The 25626-nt window shown below is 53.1% G+C and overlaps 3 protein-coding genes across 8 annotated transcripts; 2 read left to right on the forward strand and 1 right to left on the reverse strand.

Moving 5' to 3' along the window:
- The first annotated feature begins 48 nt into the window (after positions 1-48).
- On the forward strand, positions 49-5185 carry TMEM262 (transmembrane protein 262). Its single transcript, XM_082629035.1, has 4 exons — positions 49-266; positions 4493-4782; positions 4889-4988; positions 5088-5185. The coding sequence occupies exons 2-4, from the start codon at positions 4609-4611 to the stop codon at positions 5162-5164; spliced, it is 351 nt and encodes a 116-aa protein (XP_082485161.1). The 5' UTR covers positions 49-266; positions 4493-4608; the 3' UTR covers positions 5165-5185.
- Positions 5186-5213: 28 nt separating this feature from the next.
- On the reverse strand, positions 5214-9331 carry ZFPL1 (zinc finger protein like 1). Of its 6 annotated transcripts, none has more exons than XM_082629033.1 (8): positions 9154-9331; positions 8727-8836; positions 8304-8415; positions 6923-7116; positions 6758-6830; positions 6537-6683; positions 6162-6285; positions 5214-5672 (listed from the first exon to the last, which is right to left on the reverse strand). In XM_082629033.1, exons 2-8 carry the CDS (start codon positions 8826-8828, stop codon positions 5486-5488), a joined length of 939 nt encoding a protein of 312 aa, XP_082485159.1. In that variant the 5' UTR covers positions 8829-8836; positions 9154-9331; the 3' UTR covers positions 5214-5485. The 6 variants fall into 6 exon arrangements, with proteins under 6 accessions (XP_082485159.1, XP_082485155.1, XP_082485154.1 ...); XM_082629029.1 differs by lacking the exon at positions 9154-9331 and adding an exon at positions 9013-9035; XM_082629028.1 differs by lacking the exon at positions 9154-9331 and adding an exon at positions 8922-9004.
- An 83-nt stretch (positions 9332-9414) lies between these two features.
- CDCA5 (cell division cycle associated 5) lies at positions 9415-14790 on the forward strand. The gene is made up of 6 exons (XM_082629034.1): positions 9415-9590; positions 9810-9904; positions 9986-10051; positions 10122-10157; positions 12333-12770; positions 12963-14790. Exons 1-6 carry the CDS (start codon positions 9545-9547, stop codon positions 13041-13043), a joined length of 762 nt encoding a protein of 253 aa, XP_082485160.1. The 5' UTR covers positions 9415-9544; the 3' UTR covers positions 13044-14790.
- Positions 14791-25626: the final 10836 nt, after the last annotated feature.

The raw sequence follows: 25626 nt of genomic DNA on the forward strand, positions 1-25626 counted from the left end.
AGTCCTTCAGGTGAAACGTCCCCCTGCAGCCCTGGGTCCTTCGAGACTGGAGTTCCCCCGCACCTTTCCTCCCCGAGCGAAGAGGTTCCGCCAGAGCCCTGGGTTCCCCCAGCTTCGCAGGAAGGATTTTGTAGAACTGGTCGAGTCGCTGTCCTCCCAGAAGGAGGACGAGTCGTGGCTTCCAACCCTGCACCCCCGCAGACAAGGGCCTGCGGAATATGTCCCTAGATGCAGTGGACGGAGCGCGGGCCGTGGAGCCAGAGAGGGTATGTCTGGCATCCTGCCACTGCCTTGTTACGGGGGTAGCAGCTCAGTTTCCCCCATTCCTAATATTGGGGTACCTATTTCACAAGGGGGCTGTGAGGATTAAATGCATGTACAGTGCTGCACAGTGCCTCTAGCGCTGTGTTTCTCAAGGCCTGGTCCTCTGACATGCATCAGAATTGCCTTCAGAATTACTTGTGGCATGTTGCAAAGACTCTGGGCTCCCCTCAGACCTAGCTTATTTTTTTTAAGTCAAGTAGTTCTGGTGCACTTGAACTTGAGAACTCCTATTATACGCTGCTTAGAAGACACAGTTGGCACATCTTAAGTGACTGATGGGATGTGCTGACTGAGGGGTTAGGTGGAGATGTTGAAGATAATTCTCAGGTTTCCGATTGGGACAAAGGTACAGCTGTTCACCCAGGTGAAGAGCTGAAGATAGGGAAAGACTTGCAGTTCAAACTGAGACACGCTGAGTTTGAATGGATGAAAAGCAGAAAAAGACTGTCAGTGTGGTCCTTGAAACATTACTTATGATGGGCTGGGGGGCCAGGGATGGAATGGAAACCACTTTATTCTTTGGCAGGGGTCCTGCCAGCCAAACACAGCCCACCACCTGTTTTCATATGGCCTGTAAGCTTTTCTTTTTTCATTTTTAAATGGTTGAAAAAAATGGCATTTCATGATGTGAAAATCATATGAAATTCATATTTCAGTGTCCATGGGAACACATCCATGCCCATGCATTTACATATTATCTATGCCTGCTTTTTGTTTTTAATTTATTTATTTTTGACTGCCTTGGGTCTTTGTTGCTGCACGTGGGCTTTCTCTAGTTGCGGCAAGCGGGGCTACTCTTCATTGTGGTGCGCGGGCTTCTCGTTGCAGAGGCTTCTCTTATTGTGGAGCACGGGCTCTAGGCATGTTGGCTTCAGTAGTTGTGGCACGCGGGCTCAGTAGTTGCAGCTTGCGGGCTCTACAGTGCACGCTCGGTAGTTGTGGCACACGGGCGTAGTTGCTCCGCGGCATGTGGGATCTTCCCAGACCAGGGCTCAAACACGTCCCCTGCATTGGCAGGCAGATTCTTAACCACTGCACCACCAGGGAAGCCCTATGCCTACTTTTAACTACAACAGCAGAGTTGAGTCATTGCAACAGAGACGTACGGCTGGCAAAACCTGTAACATTTACTATCTTGTTTTTCACAGAAGTTTGCTGACCCCTGACTCTATGGGATACTCAGAGGCTGTATAAAAAATATACATGAAGATTTAAGCTTATCAAGCTATAATCTTAAGAAAAATGAAGAAAAGAGTATAAAGATTTAGGGGCTTCCCTGGTGATCCAGTGGGTGGGACTCTGCGCTCCCAATGCAGGGGGGCCGGGTTCGATCCCTGGTCAGGGAACTAGATCCCACATGCCTGCTGCAACTAAGAGTTCTCATGCCACAACTATGAAGTCCGCATGCCACAACTAAAGATCCCACATGCCGAAACTAAACATGCTGCAACGAAGATCCCACTGCAACTAAGCCCCAGCGCAGCCTGAATAAATAAATATATTCTTTAAAAAGAGTAGAAAGATGTAGATCTACTCCAAGAAATCTAAAAACTTAAAAAAAAAAGTTGGAGAATACTGTTAAGAAAAATTATCCAAAATTTGGAATACAGACAGTAGCATGACCTTCCAATATCATACTGGGGCATTGTTTCACAATCCCACCCAAGGTTTAATTACCTATAGGAGTGTACATTTGTTTGATCTTGCTATTTAGATATTGTCCCAAAGAGATGCAAAACATCTATATCCAATGGAAAAATAACCTCAAAATTTGGTTTGTTTGCCCTGTAGGACACCAGCCAATTGTGTATCTAACCTAGTAATCACGTTCTAATATTCCTCTTTAAATGCCTATCAATATCCAGCTCCTCAAGATGCATTACTACCTTACTGAGGGGGAACCCCTTCACCGATGAGTTAAGACATCTTAGTTACATGTTTATTCTTTATTTAGATATGTTTTTAACTTTCTGAAACTTATACTTTGACAGTACATATGGTGTGATTTTGTTTTTTAAATTATGCATGTAGATGTACATGTAGGTGTATGAAGTTACATCAAGAAGGGACTCAGGGCTTCCCTGGTGGCACAGTGGTTAAGAATCTGCCTGCCAATGCAGGGGACACAGGTTCAAGTCCTGGTACAGGAAGATCCCACATGCTGCGGAGCAACTAAGCCTGTGTGCCACAACTACTGAGCCTGCACTCTAGAGCCCGCAAGCCACAACTACTGAGCCCACATGCCTGGAGCCCATGCTCCGCAACAAGAGAAGCCACTGCAATGAGAAGCGCGCACACCGCAATGAGTAGCCCCCGCGGCAGCTAGAGAAAGCCCGCGCGCAGCAACGAATATCCAATGCAACCAAAAATAAATAAATAAATAAAATAAAAATTTTTAAAGTTTTTTGTAAAAAATAAGGAACTCAAAAGATGCCCACTCACCGAACTGTTGAAGGGGTTACCTCTGTAGGTGTTGGGGTGGAGGGGGGAGACTGGTACATTCTCCTCTGTATGCCTGTGTATGATGCAAATCTTTTACAAGAACATATTCATACACTATGGGGGTAATTTTTTTAAATGACATTGAGGTAGAAGCCCTAACATAAAAACGTTCATTTGTATTCAAATGAGAACTAAAGTGCAAACAGTTGTTTCAATGGTGTGAACACAACTGGGCATCGGGCATCACCCCTTCAATGTGTTAAGACGGGGGTCTGAGGGTCTCTTGTGATTAATGACACGGGGCAGCAATAATGGATGGTGGTGTCAGGCTTTATTTAACCTTACTGCTTCCAGGCAGGAGACTTCCCGTCTTGACCTGACCTGGGACCTGACTTCTGGGGCAGACAGTCAGGCAGGAGGCAATGGGGCTGGCCAAGTTCAACATCAACTCTTCTTCTCTAATACTTTAGTTCCTGGGAGTTTGCATGTCCCTCCACACCATTTCTGGCCAGTTTTCTGACTTATTTTGTTGACAGTCCTGGAGTTCTCACCTCTCACATGTACAGAGGAAATGTTTTTTTCTTGGCATCTTATTGTCCCTGCACATTCCACAGCCTTGGGTAGAAGTGGATATTAGTCTTAGTACTGATTCCCTCACTCATTGGCTGCAAAAACTTGAGCTGACAATCCCTCTCTGTGCCCCAGGCTTGTGTATAAAATAGGATTTGTGCCACCAGTCCCAGCTTTCTCATGGGACTCTTGGAATGGTAGACAATGAGTGTTAAGATGCTGAGTGCTGGAAGGCAGCAGAGGGGAGAGCTGGTCAGCATCATGTGTTGGAAGAACATCTGGGGAGAAGATGGAAAAGCCAGTTGCTCTCCAGGGCCCACCTGGGGAGGATGTGGGAAGGTCCTGGGACAGCTATGGAGAATCTGTTGTCCCTTCCCTTACTTCCTCCCCATTAGGGGTTGGAACAAATACTTGGAGCTTGTGATCCAGCCCAGGCCTGCCCTCACCTGGTTACATCCTCCAGTTCTACTGGAGAGATCTCATTAGGAGCGATTACACCTGACCTCTCATCTGCCTAAGACTTGTTGAGGACCTACACGCCCCTTCACTTCTTTTTTTTTTTTTTTGTCTGTGTTGGGTCTTTGTTGCTGCGCGCGGGCTTTCTCTAGTTGCGGCGAGCAGGGGCTACTCTTCGTCGTGGTGTGTGTACCTCTCATTGTGATGGCTTCTCTTGTTGTGGAGCATGGGCTCTAGGTACGCGGGCTTCAATAGCTGTGGCTCACAGGCTCTAGAGCACAGGCTCAGTAGTTGTGGCGCACGGGCTTAGTTGCTCCATGGCATGCGGGATCTCCCCGGACCAGGGCTTGAACCTGTGTCCCCTGCATTGGCAGGTGGACTTTAACCACTGCGCCACCAGGGAAGTCCCCCCTTTGCTTTTCTGAGCCCCAGTTCTTCATCTGCAGAATGTGCCCACACTACCTCCTGCGTGGAACTGTTGAGGACTTAGTGAGATTTGCCCAAGAGCACAAAGTGTGTGGGCTGGGATGGTGAGGTACACTGTCCCTCCCTCAACACGCTAGGGCCCCGCTGCTCTGTACCTTTAGCCAGGCCCCCCTCCATAGTTCAGAGCTGCCCTGGCCACCCATGAAACACTCCTGTACTGGCTGGAAACAGCCTGTGCTCTAGAATCTTGTTCTCTGTGTCCTCCTGATTCTAGAATCCTACGGCTATTCCAGACTGTGCGCTCCAGAACCAGAGAGGTCGCTGCTCCGCCTGGGCAGTGTCCGCTTGCTCAAGCTGTACCGTCTGCTTTGAGTCTGCTCTGCTGCCAGGATGCAGTGGCGGGACCGCGTGGCCGTGCTCTTCTTCCCACAAGGCATGATTCTCACCATGGCTGCACTGATGCTCTTCTTCATACACCTGACCATCTTCGCCAGCGACGTGCACAACTTCTGCGTCACCCACCACTATGACCGCATGAGCTTCCGCTACACAGTTGTCCTGATGGTAGGCCAGGGCAGGGGCTCGAGGGCTGGTCAGGGGAGGCCCAGGGGCTGATGGAAACCCCCCTGTTGTGTCAGGGGGCCACTCTCCCACGGGATGGGGCCTACAGTTCTCCCAGGTGATCGGCATCTGCTGGGCCGCCATGGGGTCACTCTACGCTGAGATGACACATGACAAGTTTCGTCGATGCTTTTCCCTGACCATCCTGAGTGAGTAGGGTGTGCACAGGGGGAGGGGGAGCTCTGGAACCCTGAGATGCAGCAAGGAGGGGGCAGGCAAGGCTGATGGGGGCTCTCTCCTCTGCCCAGTGCTCAATGGAGCCATGTTCTTCAACCGCCTGTCCCTGGAGTTTCTGGCCATTGAGTACCGGGAAGAGAGCCACTGAGGCCTGGGGCCCAGGCTGAGAAGGGGGAAGGAAAAGTCTGCTTCGGATGTTTTAATAAAGTCTGTCATTTATTTCCACCTGTCAGCTCCTTTGGGGGAGGGAGGGGGAAAGCTGGAGACCCAGGAGAAGCAGGTCAAGACAAATGTTTGATCTGCAGGAACCCCAGGCCTAGCCCGCAGCCACTCTGGTGGACTTGGCTTTGGGCCTGGGATCTTTGTGTCTCAGGCTTGAGGAAGAGGAGCAGAGAAGGGCCCCTGGACCTCCTCCCCTACCCACCCTCAGGCCCCCAGCTCCTAGGCTGGCCCAGCCATAAGCAAGGGCTCAGGAGGGACCCACACGGATGTGAGGGTTCATGAGCGGGTCCAGGTTGGGATCGCTGTCAGCCGCAGCCCGGCCCAGGCGAGACATGAGCACAAGGAGGGCCAGGAAGCCCAGCAGCCCCAGGAGCAGCAGCAGCCCTGCCCGCTGGAGCAGAGTCAGTGGCCGCTTACGAGACCCAGCCCGGCTCCTGGGGGGATGAGGGGGAAGTCAGGTCAGGCCTCCAGTCCCTGGCGGCCCCTGCAGCCGGGAGAAGAGACCCAGCCATGACGCTTGTCTTCCGGCCCCAGCGCCACCATCCCTGAGCCTGGTTTCCTCAAGGGTGATCATCCCTGCGCCTGCCCACTACCAGGCTGACTGTGCAGCTCAAACCAGCTGAGGCAACAACTGTGTTCTGAAACTGCAATGTGTCGGGCATAAGGAGAGTCACAAAGATTGGGGGGTGTCAGAGCAGGAAGGGGCCTCAAAGAGCCCGAGTCCGAACCTCATACGCAGCACGCGAGGAAACACCCAGAGCGGGGCAGACCCAAGCCCAGGCTTCGGTGCACATCCTCTATACCAGGTCCCTTTATTACCCAGAACAAGCCCCTTTTGTCATGAAATCGTCCTGCCAGGGTCTCTGGCTCTCACTTCCCCTCCTCCCCCTTCCTGGCCTCCTGCCCCACCTGACCCCATGTACCTGAGCAGCTGGGCCAGCCAGCCCAGGGCAGGCCGGCGACGGTACTTGTCATCATCACAATCCCCATGGAGGCCTGGTGCCCGGTCATCATCCCGCGTGTCATACACCTTCCTTGGGGATGAGGCTGCAGGGGCAGAGCCACCGGCATCCACAGGCTCAGGAAAGCTGTCCCATAGTGGGGTGGGGAGAGGGGAGGGCAAGAGATCCCAGCCCTTCTCAGCCTAACAGAGCATCTCAGAATTGTGGGGAGGTAACGTCTGTGATGGAGTGAGCAAGGGTCCCTGTGGGTGGGTGTCCAGACCCCCGAGCTCCCTCCACGCAAAGCACCCCACTCCCATTCTGTCCTCCTCTGGCCTGGACAATTCCCCGGCTCACCGTGAGTCAAAGGCTCGGGATTGCCCACGTGGATCACCGTGTGCTGCTCGGGTCGGCTCGGGGAAGCGGGGGGCCGGGGGACTTGGCTGTAGAAGGCTGGGGCAGCAGAAGCGCTGGCTATCTCCTCTTGTTTGGGGCTACCACTGGCTGTGGGCAGGAAGAGAGCTATCAGCAGAGCAGGGAGGCAAGGGCCTCAACAGCAGGTGGAGACCACCACTTACCATTAAAGCTGGACCAGTCAGAGAAGTCGGAAGTGTTGAGGGGCTCAGGCTCTGGGCTCACCACCTCGTCAATCTGGAGGAAAGAACAGATGTCACCAGCCTGCCCAGTGCTGTCCCCACCCACCCACCTGGCCCAGGTGGGACCCAGGGGATACAGGCTCTCACCAGAGGAAGACCCAGTCCTGCCCGGGCCCAGTTGACTGTGGCCAGCTTCTCTCTCAGTGCGGAGGCCACGGGGCCGGCCAGGTTGGTTGGAGGGAAGATGGGGCCACTGCAGCTGGGGCACTGGTAGCCAGCAGGTGCTGTGTTTCGGGGTAGCTGGGCAGCACGTTCATTGAGGCAGGCCCAGTGGAAGAGATCTGAGGGCCCATGAAGTAGTGGAGGAAAGACATGAAGAAGAAGACACTTAGGACCCCTAGCCCAGCAAGAGCCCCCCGCCTGCTGCAGAGATACATGCACACATAAGTGTAAACCCAGGGCCTTCTCCTGCCCATCCTCACCCCAGGTCCACTTCATCAGTATTCCCTAAGACTTTGGCCTTCCTGGCCACCACTATCTGACTAAGTCAAGGCAGATGCTGCCAAACTTCCCAGCCCACTTGGGGGTGGAAAGAAGATGCCACCTACCCTTTCCATGAGTCCTCTCTGGACTCACACTCTTCACAAGCTCATTAGGCTAACAGCTCATCAAGAACAGTTTCAGAAAAGGTTACTAGACATACACACAGGAACACGTATGGGTGTACACATCCATGGGCACAGATATACACGTGTTTATATACATGTCAAACGCAGGTGCCATCCACACACACGGGCACACTGACTCTCACATACACATCTATACACTCACGTTTGCTAACACGTAAGCACCCTCACCCAGGAATTCTCCTGCAACCCCACAACACACCTGTGCTTATATGCTCACATACAACAGTTACCCATTCATTCACCCATAGTACTAACGAATACACTAACACTTATGTAAAGACACAATGCACGTTCAATTCATGCACATATAAACACACAGTGAGAAACATACATGGAGCGCACTCTTTTACACTAGTTCCTTCAAAAAGTGGAGCTAAGTAAGGCTCTTACACCAGAGTCAGGTCAAGGTCATGCAACATGCCCCTGCTGACTTCTTTTAGCTGACATTACTGTGAGGGATGCAGTTCCTCTCTGTTTAATCTTGGAATCAGAAATGGATCCTGAATGTCTGAAAGCCCCATGCTTTCAGCTCACTGCTGGTATGGCCAGCTACTGCTCACAGCTACAACCACACCCACAAGTTTGACTGGCTCTCGCTCAACCCTAGAGATTGGCAGGGAAGAAGCTAGAAGCTTTACTTTTTAGGGAAAAACACTAAGGCCTCGAAAGGGGAAATGACTTGCCTGAGCTCACACAGCAGGTAAGTAACCTAGCTGGACCAGAATCTGGGGCTCCAGCCTCCCAGGCTTGAGAGGTCACTGTCCTGCTGCTTGGGGAGTGCCTGGAAACTGGTCACGCTGGGCCTGTCCTGATCCCCCCATAAGGTGCCCAGGCCTCACCATAACAGACCAGGCGGGTCGTCTCCCGGGCGGCCAGGGGTATGTTGCAGAGGCGGCAATTGGGGTTGTAATCGCTGTCTTGGAGCCACTGCAGGTAGGACTGGACGATGCACTGAAGTGGGAGAAAGAGGTCACAACTGGAGCAAGAACTCCACAGCCCATCTCCCCAAAGCCCAGATGCCTCTTTTTCTCTCATCACAGAGGAGATTGATCCTTCTGTTTGACCAATCAATAAACATTTATTGAGCACACACCGTGTGCCATACTCTGACTTAAGCACTGGGGATAGAACAGTGAACAAAATAAACAAGTCCTTGTCCTTGTGGAGCTTCCATTCTAGGGCCAGGCCCTTCATGGATTTGGAGGAAGTCAATACTACCTGCCCACCTAGTGCCCTGCTCAGCCGCTCCTCTGAACACCCACCTTGGCGTGATTGGCTACCAGGCAGTGCTCGCAGACGTTGACCCGGTGTTCAAAGCAGAATAGGTTGGTCACCTTCCTCTTGGGGCACTTGCAAAGCCCCATAGTCGACCCTGAGGAAGGAGTCTGAGTTGGCAGGGAGCCAGGTTCTGGTGGCCGCCACAACGCACTCACCAGCCCAGTTGTTTCCACTCTTACCTGCCCTAGACACCTCTCGTACTCGCCCCAACCCCAAACTCCTGCCCACCTTCCCTCTCCATTCCGGCCACGCCCCCTGCATAAATCCCACCTCCGGAGACTCCAGATTCCTCCCGCATCCCAACCCTGGCCAGGCCCCTCCATCAGTCTCTCCAATACCACCGGCCCCGCCCCTAGGGGCCCCGCCCGAGCCCCACCCCCTCCAAGCCCCGCCCCCACCTTCCCCACAGACCCCGCTCTGTGTTACTAATCGGCTGCGGCACCCGTCCCCACGGGCGCGAGCGCCGGCCCGAGGCGCGGAAGGTCAGACAGCACTCAGCCGAGTTCTCGCTCAGCTCCCTCCAGCTCAGAACCCTCCGATTATCCCTCCACTGCCACGTCTCTTCCGGGTGCGGCGCGCGCTGATGACACCAGCGCGCCTCTGGCCCCGCCCCTGCAGACGCTAGACGTGGAGGCGGGTGGAAAAGGGGTGACCGGAGCTCGGCGGCCCTCCCGCCTCACGTCACTTCCGCTTCCTCCCGGGTAAGGCGGGTAATTCGAACGTTTGCCCTTCGGGTTGGCGCGAGCCCTGGCGGCGGCGGCAGCGGCGGCTGCGGCAGTAGAGCTCGAGACCAAGGCTAGACATGTCCCAGAGGAGAACTCGGTCCGGAGGGGCCGCCCAGTGTTCCGGTGAGCGGAGGGCGCGCGGGAGAGATGGGGCTGAGCAGTTTGTGGGACGCAGTTCCGTGAGGAAGGCCCTCCCCCCACCGCCCTAGGAGGCTCGTCCCCCGCCCGAGAAGACGCCCCCAGAGGGCCTGTTTGGGAACTTCTCTCGCTCTCTTCAGCACCTGTTCTCTAGACTCTGAGGTCTAGAGTCCTCCCCTACCTGCTAAATTTTTCTCTTTCCAGGGCCCAGCGCCCCAACTTCCACTCAGTCTCTGCGGAGGTCCCAGCGGAAATCAGGCTCTGATATCCCAAGCATCCTCCCGGAAATCTGGCCTAAGGTGAGCCCCGGGTTCCTCAGTTCCTCCTGCCCCGGAGGCCCCTGGGCTAATGTAGAGCTCAAGTTCACCCCTCTTCTCCAGGCACCCCAGGCGGCTCCAGTCAGAAAGCCCATCGTCTTGAAGAAGATCGTGGCCCATACTGTAGAGGTGAGGGCAGAGAGAGGGGGTGTAGGTGGGGAGCCAGAAGTGGGATCATCAACTCGTGTTGTCTCCACAGATCTCGTCTGTTCATTCGCCTCGAAGGAGCCCCCGGGTGAGTTCATTTTCGTTTTCTTAGTTAAGGGGAATCCAGGGCAGACAGTCTAGAGCTGGGGCGGAATATAATGGCTGCTCACGTCTGCCCAGGGAGCTATTTGCTGTAGTTTGAAACAATTTGCCTTTGGACACCTATGTGTATCGCCAGTCTTGCTTACTTCCTGCACACTTGGTGCGTTTAGCTATTGATGCCCTGTATTCTCTACCATTTTCCTTTAAAAGTTGAGCTGTGTCTTAACTACTTTCTTCTTCCTCGTCTATTGTTCTCAGTGTAGTATAATGTCCTTAACTGTTTTAGCAGAAGTTATTGTTAAGGATGTCTCATTAAAAGAAGATCTGTACCTGAAGATATAATGAATGAGAAATACTAACTGCCTTTGAGTGGCTCACGGGGCTTACAGTCAAATGGGGAGAAAGACAAGTAAGTGACAACATAGTGTGCTGAGGACTGCAATAAAGAAAGTACTAGATGCTGTAAAGGCACCTAACCCAGACCAGGTAGCTCAGGGAATGTTTCACAGAAGAAGTGTTTAAACTGAGTCTTAAGGTAGTGACTGAGGCAGGCTTGGGTGTTTTAGAAAGATCTCTTTAGGGTCTGGGTGGAGAATGGATTGCAGAAAGCCTTCTGGGGACCCCAGACCAGGTGGGCGGGCATGAAAGGAATCCCGAAGTGAGATGGTGGGAGCCTGAAGTTAGGTAAAGGCAGAGTGCTGCTCCTTCCCCTGGCTCACCGCGTGACCACCCCATCACACAGGACTCAGCTCAGAGGACACTTCCTCCCCGAAGCCTTCCTGATATATTTCTCCATAGGCCTTATGAATAGCCGAGAGTATTTTGTTTGCATGTTTGTTGTCTTAGGAGCAGGGACTTCTGTCTCCCCTATGGTGGCCACTCTTTCTTGTTGGTTGAATGACAGATTCATGAGATATTGAACAAAAAATGCGCAAGGACTTCGATGACTGCTTGGCTGTAGGGATTGAAGAGGAAGTCGTCTGGGTGACTCCCATTTTGTTCAGCATCCCTTTTACTAAGACTCATGGGGCAGATTCCCCAGAATCTGTAGCCAGGAAATGTCTCTCTCAATATAATTCTGTTAAACCACAAGGGTCCCTAAATTTGTCTTGTTTCTCACCTTGTCTTGGCTGTCACAAAGCTCAGCGTCAAGTTTTGTGAAAGTTAATTCAGTGATTATGGGACACCGGCTCCACACAGGGCTCTGCTGAAGGTGTTGGGCACAGGCAAGGTCAGCCAGACAGATGAAGACGCTCCCATGTGACGCGCACATTCTAGTTGGCGTCACAGTCAACCGGCGAACAGCCACAATCAGATAGTGATGCTCACTGTCCAGGAAAGAGGTCATTGCTAGTCACCCTCTGCTAGTGACAGAGGGTGACTAGCAGAGGTGAGATGGGGCTGGTCTCCGTCCCATGGTAAGGGACGGCCTCCCTGAGGAGGCAGCATTTCAGCTGAGATTGGAATTATGAGAAGCCAGTGTGTGAACCTCTTAATACACATGTCAGATTAAGTGCTTTCTTGCTCAGAACCTTGCCATGGCTCCCTGGGTCTCGGAGCAAGGTTCTCCATGGGTCTCCCCATACAGTGGCCTGCAAAATGCCCTATAACACCCCCATTACCTCTCGAACCCCAAGCTCAGTTCCTCGCCTCACTCCCTCTCACTTCAGCCACACTAGCCTTATTGTTCCTTGACCCTGACTGGCACGCTTTCACCTCAGGACTTTTGCACCTTCTGTTCTCTCTGCCTAGAACATTTCTCCTCCAGATGACTTACTCCCTCATCTCCTTCAAGTCATAGCTCCAATGCCACCTCAGTGAGGCCTACACTGACCTACACCTACTTAAAATTCCAAACCCTTCCCCCACCCAGTATGCTCAGTCCTGTTGGTTTTTTCCAAAGTGCTTAACATACGACATGATTCTCCCTATTCTCTATTTTTCCCACCAGAGTGGAAGCACTGTGGAGACAGGGGTCTTCTTTGTTTTCTTCCCTGCTGTACTCCCAGTGCCTGGCAGATGACCAATAGGACTTATTGGCTGGATGGACATTTTAGGTCCTGTGGGTCTTTCTTTCTGCCCTAAATCTCCTTGGGCCTTTCTTGAAGTAAGTAACATAGCCAAGTAACAGGGAGGCGTTCTCTCTTCTGTCCTGGTACAGATCGCTGTTTTTTTGGAGAAAGAAAACAACCCTCCTAGCAAGGAGCCTACTCGGGAGGACGTCTTCCAGACATGTAGTGTCCCTGTCACCTCCGCCTCCACTCCTGTGCTGTGCTCCCTGAATGTTGAGTCCGACTCCGGGGAAGGAGACCTGGACGCCAGAGACTTGGAAATGTCAAAGAAAGTCAGGCGGTCCTACAGCCGCCTGGAGACTCTTGGCTCTGCCTCCACCTCCACCCCAGGCCGCCGGTCCTGCTTTGGCTTTGAGGGGCTGCTGGTGACAGAAGACTTGGCTGGAGTCTCGCCTGTGGTGGGTTCAAAGTTAACTGAGGTCCCCAGGGTCCCTGTGAAGCCCTGGGCCCCAGACACAACTCTCCCTGGAATCTCTCCCCCGGCCGTGAAAGAGAAACGAAAGAAGAGGAAGGTGCCGGAGATCTTGGTGAGTGAGGGGCAGGGGCCTTCCTCTGCCGTCACGCCAGACACACGGGGAGACGCACTGGGACACGTGCAGGGCCGGGCCTCAGCCCTGGCTGTCACGGGAGAAAGGCGGTGCCTGCAGGGTATGGGTGGAAATGCTCCAGCCAATGTGCCCGCTTCTCCACTCACCTGCCCCCCATTTCTCTTCCCCCAGAAATCGGAGCTGGATGAGTGGGCCGCGGCCATGAATGCTGAGTTTGAAGCTGCTGAGCAGTTTGATCTCCTGGTTGAATGAGATGAAGTGAGGGTGTCCCTGGCCAGACTCCCCTCTTCCCCCTGTACATAGTCCCCTCTCCCTGTGGAGAAGACACTTGGGGTCCCCTCCCCTGGTCTTGTTACCTGTGCACGCGCTGTTGCTGCACGTGAGGCCTGTCCTCTGAGGGCTGGCACAGCGGCAGCAGCCGTTTCAGCTTGAGGAAACGGGGCCCGCCTGGCCCAGCCCCGCACTGGTGTCCTGTCTGTAGTCAGTCACCTACCATCCTTTCCCCACTACGTCCCAGAGTATCCCAGCCTGTTTCCAGTCGGGCCTCAGACTAGGGAGTAGGAGTCACGGCCCAGCCAGAAGAGGTGAAAGGGCTGGGGGCTGGGGGTGAGAGAGAGAGCACCTCTGCTCTTGTGGGGAAATGTGGCCGCTCTGTAGCAGCCCCACCAGAGATGGATGCCGAGGGCCACAGCCAGCCTCGGGCTTTCTCTACTGAGTTGCCTCTGCTGAGGCTTGGTTCCCAGCCATGAGTGCATCTAGGTAACGAGGCTCGGGTTTCCTCTTAGATTCTGTAGATGGTCCGGGAGGACTGTCGCCATGGATTGGAGACAATTCTGTCTGTGAGGAAGAAGCAGGATATTCAGCCTATAGTCTTAAGTTTTGAAGGAGGGAGGGAAGCCTTGGTTGGGTCTCAGACTGTAAATGTCTGCTGCACAGAAGTTGTGTTTCATAGTTGTGTGTGCTGTTGCTGAGATGTTCGGTTAAATGCAGGCTGATGGAGCAGTGGCCGCTTGGGGAGGGAAGGTGTCTCCAGACCCCCCAGAACCTGAGGCTCACGGCATCTGGACTGATAACTGCAGAGGGCAGGAAGGGGCCCCCTCTTATCACTCGTACCTGTTTTTTACAAAACAAAATGTACAGCGTCTACTTAGCTCTAGAAGAAGAACTTAGGAGTTGAATGGTCCTGGTGACATTAGCATTTCGTAAAGTTCTAGGAAGCTTTTCTCACGTGCCAGAAAGGGGCCAGTGTTGATAGCAGTTTTAACTTTCAGCTTCCATAGTGTCCTCTCACAGGAGGACACTGCCTGAGGTAGGTGCTAGGAGTTGAACTAGGGGGAGGGTGGGGTCATCTCATCGTCTCTGGGGTTCCCCACTCCCCTAGCCCCTGTTTCTCTTTTCTCAATATTGTTAAAAGGTGAACTTTCAAAGGCTGCCCAACCACAACTTCCGCCATAGCCCAGGCCTTTGTGCCTTTTGATGTTTACAGGTTCATGGAAGTAGGGGATAAGAGGAGTGTGGAGAGGCTAGTGGAGAGCAGAGAATATCAGGGAAGACGAGTGCTTGCTTGGTTAGGGTCCCCAAAACGGCACAGGCCCGGTGGGCGCTAGTTAAACTCTTTGCAAGGCCTACAAGTCCTGAAGAGTCTCGTCCTCGCTGGCTGGCGGGACAGCTCCTGGGAAATGTCTTAGTCCTGCAGAGTCGGGAGTAGCCAAATGATGCTGAGTTGATGTCGTGACTGCAAACTTCTCTCTGTCCCTGAAAAACTAAGAATGGAGTTTAAGGGAAAACTGGGGTTTGTTTTTTAAAGAAAACAACAATTAAAGAGTTTCTGCCTGTTCATAGACTGTTTCTTTTGTTGGGTCAAAGGCAGAGCTGAAGGTGTGGGACCCAGGAAGCCATGCCTTCTTTGGGCTGTGTCACCAGGGCTGTCCCTTTGTATGGGGGGCTGCCAGCCTGGCCTCCAGTAGTCTGTGGTAGATCACTCCCACCCCCACCCCACCCGCAGGTCTGTTTTTTCTGTCCAGTCACTCACCCACTCCTCTAAGAAGGGGAACCCCGTCCGTACCCTCCTGTCCCAGGAGGAAAGAGGTCGGTCTGGGGTGAGGCTGCTAAGAGCTTCGCTTAGCGCCTGGGAACCAACCCTCCACCCCACCCCGAGTCCAGCTCTTATTCCCCGCCCCCTCTCCCTGACAGACTCCTGTGAAGGAGCCAGTTCCTCACACACTGGCCCAACCTGGGTGCTCTACAGCAGTGGGTGCAGAACCCCCTGGGGAGCTAGTCAAAGGTGCGATTCCCAGGAATTATCGCACTTGGCCAGAGGAGGCCCAGGGACATACGTGCACCTTGATGCAGGTGTCACGACCACTGTCCTTCCCCTCATCCTTCCTACGCTTGGCCTTGCCTCCTAGTCCTTAGAACAAATTAAGGCCTTTAAATTCTTTAATTCTCCCTAAACCTCCCCACTTCTACCTCCTTCCCTTACCCAGAGGAGAGCAGGCTCCTCTTTTCAAGGCCAAGCTTTGCATTTTGGCTTTTGATCCAATTCCCTCATCTCTGAGACCTTGTTCCTCTTTCTCCTACAAGTCTTAAACAGGCTTATGTTCATTTTATTGTTAAAAACAACCACCCTAATCCTAACCAAAAAGTTTTGTCCAGCATCTGTTTTCAGCTACTATTATGCCTTTCAAGGTTAAGCTCCTTGAAAAATGTTCAAAAGCTGCTTTCTGCTTCTGTTTCATTTACTTTGGGTGCCCTCATCACTCCATTTACTGCTTGGGCAGAAGTAACCAGTGACCCCCTAATGCCCAGTGCTAAAAACTTGGGCCTCTGTAGCCTTGGCAGAGAACACCTTGGGGCCATGGCACTGCTGGCCCCTCTTTCTTGGATTCCCCTGAAATATCAGGACACCCAGGTCCAGTCCTGGACCCTCTTTCCAATCTGCTTGCTCTCTCTGGGCCGCCTCCTTGCTCAAGACTTGCTAGTCTATCTCCAAACCATACCTCTCTCCTGGGCTTCAAACTGGAATCTAGAACTGTCTTCTAAAACTGTATCTCAAAAGATGTTAAAAAAAAAAATTGGGCTTCCCTGGTGGCGCAGTTGTTGAGAGTCCGCCTGCCGATGCAGGGGACGCGGGTTCGTGCCCCGGTCCGGGAGGATCCCACATGCCGTGGAGCGGCTGGGCCCGTGAGCCGTGGCTGCTGAGCCTGCGTGTCTGGAGCCTGTGCTCCGCAACGGGAGAGGCCGCAGCAGTGAGAGGCCCGCGTACTGCAAAAAAAAAAAAAAAAAATTGTATCTCAACTCAGAAGTCATCGCAAATTCAGCTCATCCACCAGCTTGCCTTTTCCTGTGCTCCCCCTGATGTTAGCAACACCACCAGCTGACCCGAGTTGCACAAGCCAGGAAACTGGGGTCCTCTGCAGCTCTACCCTCTCCTTTACCCCATCCCATCAGCCCCACCCTCAACATCCCTCCATCCCCATGGCCACTGGACAGTTGCTCTGGCCTAGTGGATCTTCTTCCCTTTACTCTCACCTCTCCAAACTGTCCACACTGCGGCCAGAATGAGTTTTCTAGGAGACAAAACTGATGCTGTTTCTCCCCTGCTTAAAACCCTTTGATACAATTCATTTCTGGGTACGATACCCAAAAGAATTGAAAGCAGGGTCTTAAGATATTTGTACACTTGTGTTCATAGCAGCATTATTTACAATTGCCAAAAGGTGGAAATAACACAAATATCCATCAATGGATGAATGGATAAACAAAATGCAATATAGAGGTACAATAGAATATTCAGCCTTCAAAAGGAATGATGTTCTGCCACATGCTACAACATGGATGAACCTTGAAAACATGCTAAGTGAAATGAGACACAAAAGGACAAATATTGTGTGACTCCATTTATATGAGATACCTGAAACAGTCAAATTCATAAAGACAGAAAGTAGGATGGTAGGTGCCAGGGACTGGGGCAGGGGGGAATGGGGAGTTCTTGTTTAACAGGGACAGTTTCACTTTGGGAAAATGAAGAAGTTCTGGAGATGGATGACGGTGATGGTTGCACAGCAATGCAAGTGTGCTTAATGCTACTGAACTGTACACTTAAAATGCTTAAAATGGTAAATTTTATGTACTTTGCCACAATAAATTAAAAAAAAAAACCCTTTGGCGACTTCCCACTGTGCATGCAGTCGTGTGATGGATGGTTATTGGGTTTTGGCTGCCCAGTCTCAACCTCTACAAATGCGCTGACTGCAAGACGCCACTTCCCTCCATGGGCATGAAGAGGCCAGACGCTTGCTCCCCCTGATCCCAGCAACCAGGACATAGGCATCTACCTGAGCTCAGCCAATCAGATTTTGCATGAGGACCTGGAACAAGGACCAGGAAGAGAGGGAAGGATAATTGAGGATTCAGCGAGCTGGTGGCCTCACGTGTCCAGCGGCAGCCCTGGGCCTCCGCCGTCCAGTGTGGAGATGGCAGAACACTACAGCTGGCTCCTGTGGCAGGGTCCTCACGGGGTCCTGGCAGCCAGCATCCCATACCTCCTGCCCTTTGAGTCTGTTCTATGAGTTCCGCGACTCCCTGGTATCCTTCCAATAAAGTCCTTTTTTGCTCAAATTAACCAATGTTGTTTTCTCTTGTTTGCACCCCAGAGCCCTGTTGCTCCATACTGCTTGGCAGGGCTCATGAGGACTCCAGGGTGAGGCTGGTGGCCACGTCTCCAGTCTAAGGCCCACAGAACCTGAGCTGCTGCGAGGTCCTCCCTCCCAGCCTTTGCTCAGACTGCTCTCTGCCTCACCTACTCTTCCCAATCCTGTCTCACCTGCTGAGTCCTGACTTGATTAGGTTTGGCTTTCTGCTCAGTCTTTCCTACCTGCCTGTCCCTTCTTCAGTGACAGCATGATGGGTAACAGCACAGATTCCAGAGTTCAATGGACTTTGGATCCTGGTGCTGCCAGTTTCTAGATGTGAGACCCCAGGCAAGTTAATTAATTTCTCCGTGCCTCAGTTTCCTTATCTGTAAAATGGGAACAATAATAGTACAGGTTTCCCCACTATCTGAAAGTAGAGCATTCCTGTGAACCTTTTGTAAGCCGAAATGGCGTAAGCAAAGACGCAATTTACCTTAGGTCACAACAGCTTGCTAATGGATACACAAAATAAATCGAGGTTAAAGCACAGATGCTCACAATGCTGAGATGTCAAGTGCAGTTCCCGGTGGAGGAGCTTGGCGGGGCCACTGGCTGCTCAGGGTGTGAGCTGCCTCTGTACCGGCACACTGCAAAACTGATGCTGGATGCTATTTTCGCTTTTTTCCTAAAAATGAAAATTGTCTTCAGATTTCTTTCGATTAGCAAAAACAGGTGCTAATGTTAGGTCTTTTGTAAAAGTGACTGGCATAAAGTGAACTTTGGAAAAGTGGGGGATACCTGTCCCCACCTCATGGGCTTTCGGTGAGAGAGGAAACGACACAGGTAAAGTGCTTAGTATGTGATATGTACTCAGTGAACAGTAGTTGTTTTCAGGGAGACCTGACCACTCCCTCCTTTCTAACTCCCGGACCTCTCTCACAGCTCCTGTAAGCTCGAGTCTGTCTGTGGGGCACACACTTTCACACGGCAGTCTCAGCTCTGAGGGTGGAGGCAGAATCGTATTTGTCTCTGTCCCCACAGCATCCGGGCGCATCGTGGATGAATAGGGGTGGTGTTTTCCCTCCAGCCTGGTCCACAGCAGCTCACACCCTCTTGTAGGAGCTGGGGGCTGAGAGCTTCTGGGTGCCCTGGGGGAGAGAGAGGTGCAGATGGAGTCAGGAGCAGTGGCCCCTGGGTGGCCTGCACTCGGGCATGGGGCCTCTGCCTCCCCCAGCATGAATCCTGGCTCCAGCCCCAGGGCTCACACTGACCCCCACGGCCCTGGGAGTGGACTGCACCCTCCCTCTTCCACAGGACAGCTCCCTACCCGAACCATGGCCTTCGCCTTCTCAGCCTGAGTCCTGAGCCCCTGCAACCGCCAACCTTGAGGTGAGGCCTTGGCCCAAGGCCCGGGTGGTCCTCCCAACATACGGGCTTCAAGCAGGCTGCCTTCTCCTCACGTATTTCCATCTCCTGGCTCGCAAGTTGTCAAACTCTCTGACAGCCATCGGGTGGAGACCCGGGTAGCCCTGGGTCTGAACCCTGGCTTTGACTCTTCTGAGATTATAGGCAAGTCACTTAGCTTCTTCAAGCCTTACTTTTCTCTTATGAAAAGTGAGGCTAATTCTTTCTTTATTTATTTTTGGCTGCATTGGGTCTTCGTTGTGGTGCACGGGCTTCTCATTGCGGTGGCTTCTCTTGTTGCAGAGCACGGGCCCTAGGCACGTGGGCTTCAGTAGTTGTGGTGCGTGGGCTCAGTAGCTGTGACTCGCAGGCTCTGGAATGCAGGCTCAGTAGTTGTGGCACATGGGCTTAGTTGCTCCGCGGCATGTGGGATCTTCCTGGACAAGGGATCAAACCCATGTCCCCTGCATTGACAGGCGGATTCTTTTTTTTTTTTTTTTTGCGGTACGCGGGCCTCTCACTGTTGTGGCCCCTCCCGTTGCGGAGCACAGGCTCCGGACGCGCAGGCCCAGCGGCCACGGCTCACGGGCCCAGCCGCTCCGCGGCATATGGGATCCTCCCAGACCGGGGCACGAACCCGTATCCCCTGCATCGGCAGGCGGACTCTCAACCACTGCGCCACCAGGGAGGCCCGACAGGCGGATTCTTAACTGCTACGCCACCAGGGAAGCCCCAAGTGGGGCTAATTCTACCTCTATTACAGAATTGCTCTGGGGATTGTTTTCCAGGTTGATGGTCATCCTGCACAGCACCTGGTAGAGTGTAATAACTGACTGCTAGTATTCTTGTACTCAGTCCATGACTGACTTCCTAAAGGAGGAAATTCCTTTTTGTATGCTCCCCACATTCAGAGCAGGGCCTTGAACAAAATCAGAGCTCTGTAAATATTTGTGGAGTTGAATACCCATTTTAGAGGCTAGGAAACTGAGCCTGAGTGCCTGGGGCTGCCCCACCTTTGAATGGCAGAGCAGGACTTGAACCCGGGTTTATGGATTTTCAGCTCTGAGCTGTCTTCTTTCTAAATCTGAATTAGGCACCTGTCTGAGCTTGGCCAGTGGGACCCTGAGGGGCACCAAGGGAACCCCAGGCATTCTCTGGGGAAGAGCTCCATGGACTGCGGGGAGAGAGCTTGTGTACAGTCTGCTGTTAGACAGCCAGGCTGAAGGCCGGTGGGGGCACAGAGGGAAGTCAAAGAACTAGTGACCCTCGTCTCCCTATCTTATTACAACTTCCTGTATCTCTAGTTGTTCAGATACACACCTAGATCTCCAGTCATCCACCCCTCCAATCCTTCCTGGTTACTAACTGGTAACCAGGAAGCCGTTCATGCCTCCCTGTTTCCTCTGATGGGTACTAACAGGTGGGCATGGTGTTAGAGTTGCCACATGTAACAAATAAAAATATACAAGATGCCTGGTTAAATTTGAATGTCAGATAAACGATGAATTTTTGTTTAGCATAAGCATGTCCCGAATCCGATAAACAAGGAGTCATTTTTCAGTACAAGTGTGTGCCATGCAATGTTTGGGACATGATCATACTAAAACAAATCTCACTGTTTATATGGCACTCAGATTTAACCAGGCACCCTGTATTTTATTTGGCAACCCTGTGTGGTGTATTGGTACGTAGCACGTACAGACCACGCTCGCCTTCCCTGGTATTAACGCAGTGTAGACACTTGTCATGGGCAGCAGTTGTCTGTGCCCCTCTCCTTCACCCCCAAGGCCCTAGGCTTCTGCCCCCAGGGTCTCCTCCTCCCATCCATCCTCTCAGCTACGGCCCAAACAACCCACACAGACAAACACTCAAAGGCCTCCCATGCCTCTTTGTCACCCGGGGGGCCACAGCCCAGGCCTGCTCACCCTGGGAGTTAGAGGGAGCACCCCACGCCTGGACGCACCAAGCCTGTTGGCACCGTCCTGCCCAAACCATTCCCTCTTCTGACTTGCCCTTCTTCCTTCTCTGGCCAAGATACCGACTCGACTCGTAGATCAAGCAGCACCCCTCGGTGGAGTCTTTCTGGTGCTCCTAAGCCAAGTGGCTCCCTCCTCTCTTGGTCAAGGTTTTCTGTACAGGCCTCTGGATGGCACATGTCCTTGCCCTGTGGTCACCTGGGAGCCTGGGCCACCCCTTCATCCCTGGGGGCTTCTCCTGGGCAGAACCGGGTCACAATCATCTATCAGTGTGTTCTCAGGGCCCAGCCCGAGGCTTGTCTCACAGACAGTGGTTGGTCGACCAGTGTTTACTGGGGACCATTAACTTCAGAGTGGATTGTATTCTATCATGTTCATAAGTCATCGTTTACTTACCTTTTATATTTGGGCCCTTTAGGCAGGTTCCAGTTTTTCTTCATGGTGTAAATTGGTTACAGTGGACCTCCATGTGAATTATTTTTATTTCCTTTGGAGTTGTCTCTTTAGGCCTAGTTTCCAAAGCAAAGTTACCAGGGCAAGGGTCTGGCTAGTTTTGTAGACCTTGTACATTGCCGGCATCCCTTTGGGACAGATCAAACCCGGTGGCAGAGCTCCCTGCTTCCAAGAATCGGTCTACCCTGAGACACAGCGAGTCCCCAGGGTAACAGGCCCTCTGCGGGCACTGCCAGCCAATGAGATTCTGTTTACATCACATGCGCAGGACTGTGGTATTTCAGGTGCCATCTGGAAAGGTTCAATGTAATGCAGAGAGCACATGGCATAGAATTCCTGCCACAACCCACAGGCCTTTCCGAAGCCCAGGTGGAGCTCAGTGTAAAGAAAGACGCGTCTGAGGTCACTATTTGTTCTCCAGTTGGACTGGCCTTCACCTTTTGGCCAGCAAGTGTACAAGATTCTGAAAAACTGGAGAGCGAAAAATGGTGACGATTCCATTTGTTGACTTAACGCTTTCTGTGACTTGGGGAGAAGCTGCTATTTCAAGCCTGCTTGGTGGGACATCTTACACCACCTCGTAGAGACAGAAGCATCCTCAGGCTCAGCCCAGCTCCAGCTCCACCACAGATCTAAGGGGGTCCCGGGGGAGGTGCCATCTTTGCTCAGCAGAGAAAAGAGTGGACCAGGTTCAGATTACCAAGGCGGGAGGGAATGAGAGGTGGGGAACAGTGTGGGTGAGAGCACGGTGGTGGGGACATCTGGGGTGGTGTTGGGAAGGGAAGCTCCTGGCCAAGTCTGAGCAGAGGCTTGTTCAAGGACGGTGGAAGAGTAGGTGGTGTCCTACTACCAAACAAAGGTGTCCATAGTTCAGGGTCTTGAATGCCACACTATTTGCTTCTCAATGCCCAACTGATAGATGATTTCTACAGCAAAAATGGGAGGAAGTCTCCACTTTCCTATAAGCTTCTATAGGATCCCTTTAAATGGTGCCATTCTATCCCCCACCCCCTACCCTGACACCTTGCACTTGCAGAAATTCATTTTACAAAATACTGTTAACATGTAGCTTTAGTAGGGTTGCCAGGTAAGACACAGGACACCCCAGGGAATTCCCTGGTGGTCAAGTGGTTAGGACTGGACGCTTTCACTGCCAAGGGCCTGGGTTCAGTCCCTGGTCAGGGAAATAAGATCCCAAAAGCTGCACGGTGTGACAAAAAAAAAAAGAAAAAGAAAACACAACACAGGACACCCCAGTGAAATTTTAATTTCAGATGGAAAATAAACACTCTTTAAAGTGTAAGTATGGTCTGTGCAATGTTTGGGATATACTTATGCTTAAAAAATATGACTCACTATTTATTCTGAAATTCATATTTCACTGGGTGTCCTATTTTTACTTGCTAAATCTGGCAACCCAAACTTTGAGGGATCTGGTTTACTGGATAGAGCTGGTGGTGGAGGTTCTTGAGGCTGGAGGCCGCCCCAAGAAAACCAGGGGAGGCTGGAAAGGGGAGGCCAGCGGGATGGTGGGCATGGCTCACCAACCAAGTTTCCGTCTCCCTCAGTCTCACAGGGGTGGACAAAGAGCCCACTCCGAGCCCGAGGAGAAGCCGCTGCCACAGCCTGCTGGGGAGCAGAAGCCAGAAGACCCTCAGGTCTCCAGGGAGCAGGGCACAGAGGTGACTGGACCTCCCAAGGCAGAGGGCAGGGGTGGCAGGAGGGCTAGAGAAATTCTCCTCCTGCCTGGATGGAGATCTGAACACCCAGCCATTGCGCTCCACCGTCTTGCTGTTGGGGTGGGAGGACCCCGGTTCTTGGGCTGCCAGCCTCATGCCACTTCAGTCACCAGGGCACCCTCTCTGCCAAAGCCACCTTCTTCAGATTCTTCAGAGCAGAAGCCGGGCCTGCAACAGGAAGCCACCGTCACGTTCCTGTTTAAGCTCCTGAGCACAACAGAGCCCACCAAAGGCCCTGCAGAGTGAGGCCGTGTGAACGTGTGTGAGGCTGCCGGGGGGAGGCGGGCACAGTGTACTGCTCCCCCGCCATCAGCATTCACACCTGGGCCAGGACTCAGCCCGGGGCGGGGTTCAGGGGGTGTGGCCCAGACAGGACTGAAGAAGCCTGGGCCTCGGGCTTGGTTCCCCTCTCTGCCCACCCCACCCTCCCCAGCCTCCAGATTCTGGTCCAACCCTCATTATGCACCCACCCAGGGACTCGGAGATCCAGGAGTGCCAGTTCCTGGATAAGGAAGACTGGGGCCCCCAGCGGACCTCCAAGGAAATGAGCTGTTTGCAGAATGTTTGCATGAGGTGAGCTGGGAAGAGGCAGGTGAGGACAGGAGGGTGACAGGGCCTTCCCCGATGGAGGTCAGGGCCTGGAGCTTGACGGCTGTGGGTTGGCACCTTCACCTGGCCCTCTTCCTTCCCTTGCCTTCTCTCTGTTCTGCTCTGGGTGACCCCCTTGCTGGCCAATAGGTCCCTTCCCTCCCAAGCATCAGTGTCCTTGTATGTGAGCAGGGCCTGCCCCATGGGAGTGGGGGCCACAGCTCTTTCTGGTCAACGTGCCTACATGCCTGGTTAGTGGGCAGTCTATGAAGCTACCTGTAAGGTACGGCCATCTCTCTTTTTTGTTTTAATAGGTATTGGTTGGGGTTTTTTTAAATTAATTAATTTATTTATTTTTATATTTATTTATTTATGGCTGTGTTGGGTCTTAGTTGCTGAATGCGGGCTTTCTCTAGTTGCGGCGAGCGGGGGCTACTCTTCGTTGCAGAGCACAGGCTCTAGGCAAGTGGGCTTCAGTAGTTGCAGCACGCGGGCTCAGTAGTTGTGGCTCATGGGCTCTAGAGCGCAGGCTCAGTAGTTGTGGCGCACGGGCTTAGTTGCTCCACAGCATGTGGGATCTTCCCGGACCAGGGATCGAACCTATGTCCCCTGCATTGGCAGGCGGGTTCTTAACCACTGGACCACCAGGGAAGTCCCAGGACCACCATCTTTAATTATCCAAGGACTTGAGGGGTAGTTTTGTCTGTGGAGAAGGAGGCTGTGGGGGCGTCTGTTCTCTGGATGTCTGGCTCTGGAGCTTAGGTCTGCAGAGTCCCATGGCCGCTTGCCTGTCAGTGGCAATGCCAGGGTCCAATCTTCACCTGGAGGCAGAGGTCTTGGGGTGTGGGGAGTGTGACAGTCCTTTCCCCAGGGCTGCATGTGGCTCCCAGAGCCATGGATCTGAGTGGTCAGCACTTTTATTCATACACAGCTGGCCCGCGCCCTCAGGCAGGGCTAGTTCCACACAGAGCCCTGCCACTGCCCCCACTGCTGCTCAGAGGGATGGGCAGCTAGCCCGAGGCTGCCTTAGAGGATTTCCAGCCTAGCATATGCGATGAAGCAGCCTGGTTTTCCCTCGCTAAAGAGGAAAAGCACAATTCGTCTTTGTCTGGGTCCCCTGCTGCAAGTCACATGGGGAGAACAATTCCCTCCCTGCCTGTAGCTTTGCCAGAGTGAGACACGGCTCCTGGTGAAACCCTGCGCTCCTGGCTGTGCCAGGCCACGCAGCTCATGCAAGAGCTGTGTTTTGTGGGTGTGGGGCACTGCCTAGGACAAGAGTCTGGGGCTTGACGGGGGTCTCGCTTTCAACCCTAGGCTTCGGGAGTCTCTGAGCACTATCCAAGCAGACAACCTGGCGCTGGGGGAGAAGCTGCAAGACCTGGTTAGACCTCAGCCCAGGACCCCCTTCCTTTGCTGTGCCTCCTCCCTGCCTCCCAGCCCAGCTCCCGTGCAGGCACGTGGCAGGCAGTCCTGCCTGGCGTCAGCTACCCACCTCTGGCCCCTGCAACCCTTTGTTCCAGCCCAACTCCTTGTATGAGAGGCTGAAGGAGGAAGCAAAGGCCATCCTGAAGGGAGAGAAGGCCATCCTAGAGGAAGGGAAGGCCATCCAGGAGGGAGCCCAGGCCGCCCAAGACGGGGCGCTGTTCCAGGTACCCGGGCCTCCACTCACTCATGGGTGGGGAGAGAGGACACATTTGCCTAGCATTGCTCACCTGGCTCCCCTTGCCTGCAGCAAGCCGGTTCCCAGAAGGCAGAACTGGTCATCCTGCGGCCTGACACTGCCCATGACAATGGAAACCAATGTCAGCCCTAACCAGGCCCAAGGCTGGAGATAGGACATCTCCTTGGGAAGCCATTCTGGCCGCTCCTCTCCAAGTCCCATCAGTAAACGTTTCCGCAGCTGATCCATGGCTCCCCTGCCTGTCTGTGGGCCCTAAGCTGTCGCCCACCACCTCCCTCGGCCCTGAGCTGCCCCCGCCCCCAGGAGGCTCCAGGTCTGGCTCTTATCAGCCTCAAGATCAATGCCCCTGTGATAAGCCCT

Source organism: Mesoplodon mirus (genome assembly GCF_964341445.2).
Source record: "Mesoplodon mirus genome assembly, chromosome: 7".
Lineage (NCBI taxonomy): Eukaryota > Metazoa > Chordata > Mammalia > Artiodactyla > Ziphiidae > Mesoplodon > Mesoplodon mirus.